At 37.2% G+C, this 3,276-nt stretch overlaps 1 protein-coding gene across 1 annotated transcript in view; it reads right to left on the bottom strand.

Annotated features, from left to right (window-relative positions):
- LOC106876902 (WD repeat-containing protein 49) overlaps positions 1–3,276 on the bottom strand; it is a 66,856-nt gene that overhangs the window by 39,116 nt on the left and 24,464 nt on the right. Inside the window, exon 8 of the mRNA XM_014925654.2 lies at positions 1,370–1,490. Within this exon, the coding sequence (XP_014781140.1) occupies positions 1,370–1,490 (121 nt within the window). The remainder of the gene's footprint in view (positions 1–1,369; positions 1,491–3,276) is intronic.

Below are 3,276 nucleotides of genomic sequence, written 5' to 3'. Positions count from 1 at the left end.
GTGTGTGTGTGTGTGTGTGTGTGTGTGTAAGAATATATATAATTAGGGTAGTAAGAAGCACCATCTTTGCTAAAGAAATTAGAGTCATAAAAAGACTCTGAAGCCACCGTAATCATCAGTAAATTTATACAGGCATGATAGGGGGGGGGGGGAAACCAAGTGAGTAAGAATTGTGTCTTAGTTCTGCAAGATTGCAAAAAGGAATGGCAGTTAATTTGCTTTCATGATTTTGATGTGTGTACATGTGTGAGTGTGTGTGTGCGTGCATGTGTGTATAGAGTACTGTTCTGTGATGGTAAGATCAACAAAAAAAAGTGCTCCATCTGGTGAGAGATAAATATTATTTAATAAACACAATACATGTATTTATCTAGTACTATTAGTTTCATGTGCTGAGAGCATACCAAACAGTGTTTTTTAACACAGATGTGTTAAAAAACACTGTTTGGCATGCTCTCAACACATGAAACTAATAGTTGCACATAAGTACATATATTGTGTTAAATAACACATATAAACATATATATATATATATATATATATATATATATATATATATATATATAGTGTCCAATGTAGGAAAGGTACGCATTGGACACTTCGTAGGATTTTCGAGCGAGATCGTTGCCAGTGCCCCTGGACTGGCTCTTGTGTGTGGCATTTTGAGCGTGGCCATTGCCAGTACTGCCTGACTGACCTTCGTGTGGGTGACACATAAAAGCACCCACTACACTCTCTGAGTGGTTGGCGTTAGGAAGGGAATCCAGCTGTAGAAACTCTGCCAAATCAGATTGGAGCCTGGTGTTGCCATCTGGTTTCACCAGTCCTCAGTCAAATCGTCCAACCCATGCTAGCATGGAAAGTGGATGTTAAACGATGATGATGATGATGATATATATATATATATATAACCTATGCAGAAGATATATAAACAGGGCTAATTTAGCTATTTCTCTGTAGATTGAAAAAATGACAAACAGCCTTAATTGATAGCTGAATCTTACTGGGTTCTCATCAAAGGTGTCAACATCCGCTTATAGACTCCACAATTACAGTAGCTACAGAAAACTGGGGTTACCAATTTGCATACCCTATGTGTTAACACTTTATTTAATACCAGGAGCCAATCAAGAAGGACCTCAGTACACACACACACGCATATATATAGCAGCGTCTCATAGAAAAAGTTATTTCTAATGTACCCAATCACTATATACAAGTTTCATTGTTTCATTGTTGCACTGTCTTGTCTGCAATACCAGATTACTATTTACAACACACATGCTGCTAAAGCTCTGCTAATGCTGCAGTATACAATTATTATCTTACCTGATGCTCCACTAATTACGATATATATGTATTGTCTTACCTGCTGTACCCAGTCTTCATGTACAGTCCAACAAACAAATCTTATATTAGGGTTGGATATGATACTCCGCAGAGAAACACTCGCAATGAAATTTTCATGCTTAGGCTTTTTCTTCCATAACCTTTAGAGATAACAGTAAGCATAAGGTAAGGCAAAAACAAAAGATGATCCTCGTTAATAAGACAGACATTTGGTGTAGAATAATTTGAGGAATGATGGACAAATATGAAGTGTGATATACAATCTTATGATATAAAGTGAAATACAGAATAATTATAGTTAATATATTTTTGGTTTAATGCTTTAAAATAAATTGCCATTTTTAAAGAAATAATATGTATATGTATGTACAGGATGCAGGCTGCACCGATAATCCAGCTGGTGGAAAATCTGCCTGGGGTTAAACTAGTAGTAACATGGAACAGCCATTTTGATGTGGTGATTAACTTAACTGGTTAGTATAGTTACTACTCTGATTTCTTCTTGAGATTTTACAACTAGTTATTTTGCTTGTTGCAAATCAGTGACCAATGGTCACTTTGTTTACAATATACTGCCGGCTGGTGTGGACCCTGGCTATCACTTTAGGGCCAAGTGCTCACGACTGAGGATGAGCAAAGCTGCTCGAAACTGAGTCAGTCTCATGATCCTGTTGTCTGCTAGAGGATGGTAGGGGCTCTCTCCCCCTGCTAACAATATATATTGTATATAGTGTCACACGGATAACCAGCTGCCAGAAGATATGCCTGGAGTTAAACTAGTAGTAACATGGAAAAGCCACTTTGACGTGGTGATTAACATTAAAAAAATAACCATCTTGCTTAAAAATATTAATAAATAATTTGTCTTAAGGTTGTGCTGTGTGCGAACTGGCATGTCAAAGAATAGACCTACCGTTTCCTCTGTGTGTTGTAAAAGGTGACCAGAAGAGGTTGTGATGTAGGATTTGCACTTCAACCTCATAAAATCTTCACCAGCAACAACTACACAAGCTGACCCACAGGTCAGAGGGTACAGAAGTGTCAAATAGTCAATGCAGCAATGCACTAATACAGCATATACTCCCATACTACTACTACTACTACTACTACTACTACTACTACTACTACTAAAGATTGATGATTTTCTAACTATATTGTTGTTCCTATTACTGGTTAGTCCCAGATTCAGAATGAGACAACTGGACACAGTTGTTTGGGTGCTGGTGATTTGGCATGGCTGACTGGACATTCAGCTTGTTTCGGTGACAGCATGTTTTGATACTTGAGGCAAACACACACAGACATGGGGAGATAGAGAGAGAGAAAAAAAGAAAGAAAGACATTATACAATTGAATCCTATTGATATAAACACTGTCCTTCTCCTCAGACACAGAAAGGGAACACACACATAAACAGAGAGAGAGACAGACAGACAGATTACATTCTATTAACTGAACACAATTGACATGAACACTTTTCCCTCTCCTCAGACACATAAACGGAAACATACTCACACACATAAACAAATAGAGAGAGATAGAGAGAGAAGGAAGGGAGGGAGAGCGAGAGAAAGAGAGAGAAGGGAGAAAGTAAGAGAGAGAGAACATTAAGACATCTAATGTCAAATAAGTCAGTGTTGAATCAGCAATGCCAAATTGGTGAGGCCAAAACAGCTGTACCAAAATGTCACATTCTTACCTCTTTCTAGAATAAACTAACAATCAAAAAGCATACCAATAATGACCACCCCATATCTTTAAGGATTACATTATGTCATGTGTGACTACTTCTTTTTAAAATTATCTAAAAATGTGCCATTCTCATTTTTAAGGCTGTAGAATGAGATTTGTGTGAGATTCGGTTACTGTTCCTAGTATCTTTAGCAAATACATATAAATGCTGTCATTTGGTTAATGTATTAACTG

The sequence above is a fragment of the Octopus bimaculoides genome, chromosome 16, assembly GCF_001194135.2.
Source record: "Octopus bimaculoides isolate UCB-OBI-ISO-001 chromosome 16, ASM119413v2, whole genome shotgun sequence".
NCBI lineage: Eukaryota > Metazoa > Mollusca > Cephalopoda > Octopoda > Octopodidae > Octopus > Octopus bimaculoides.
This window is presented reverse-complemented; position numbering and strand designations above follow the sequence as displayed.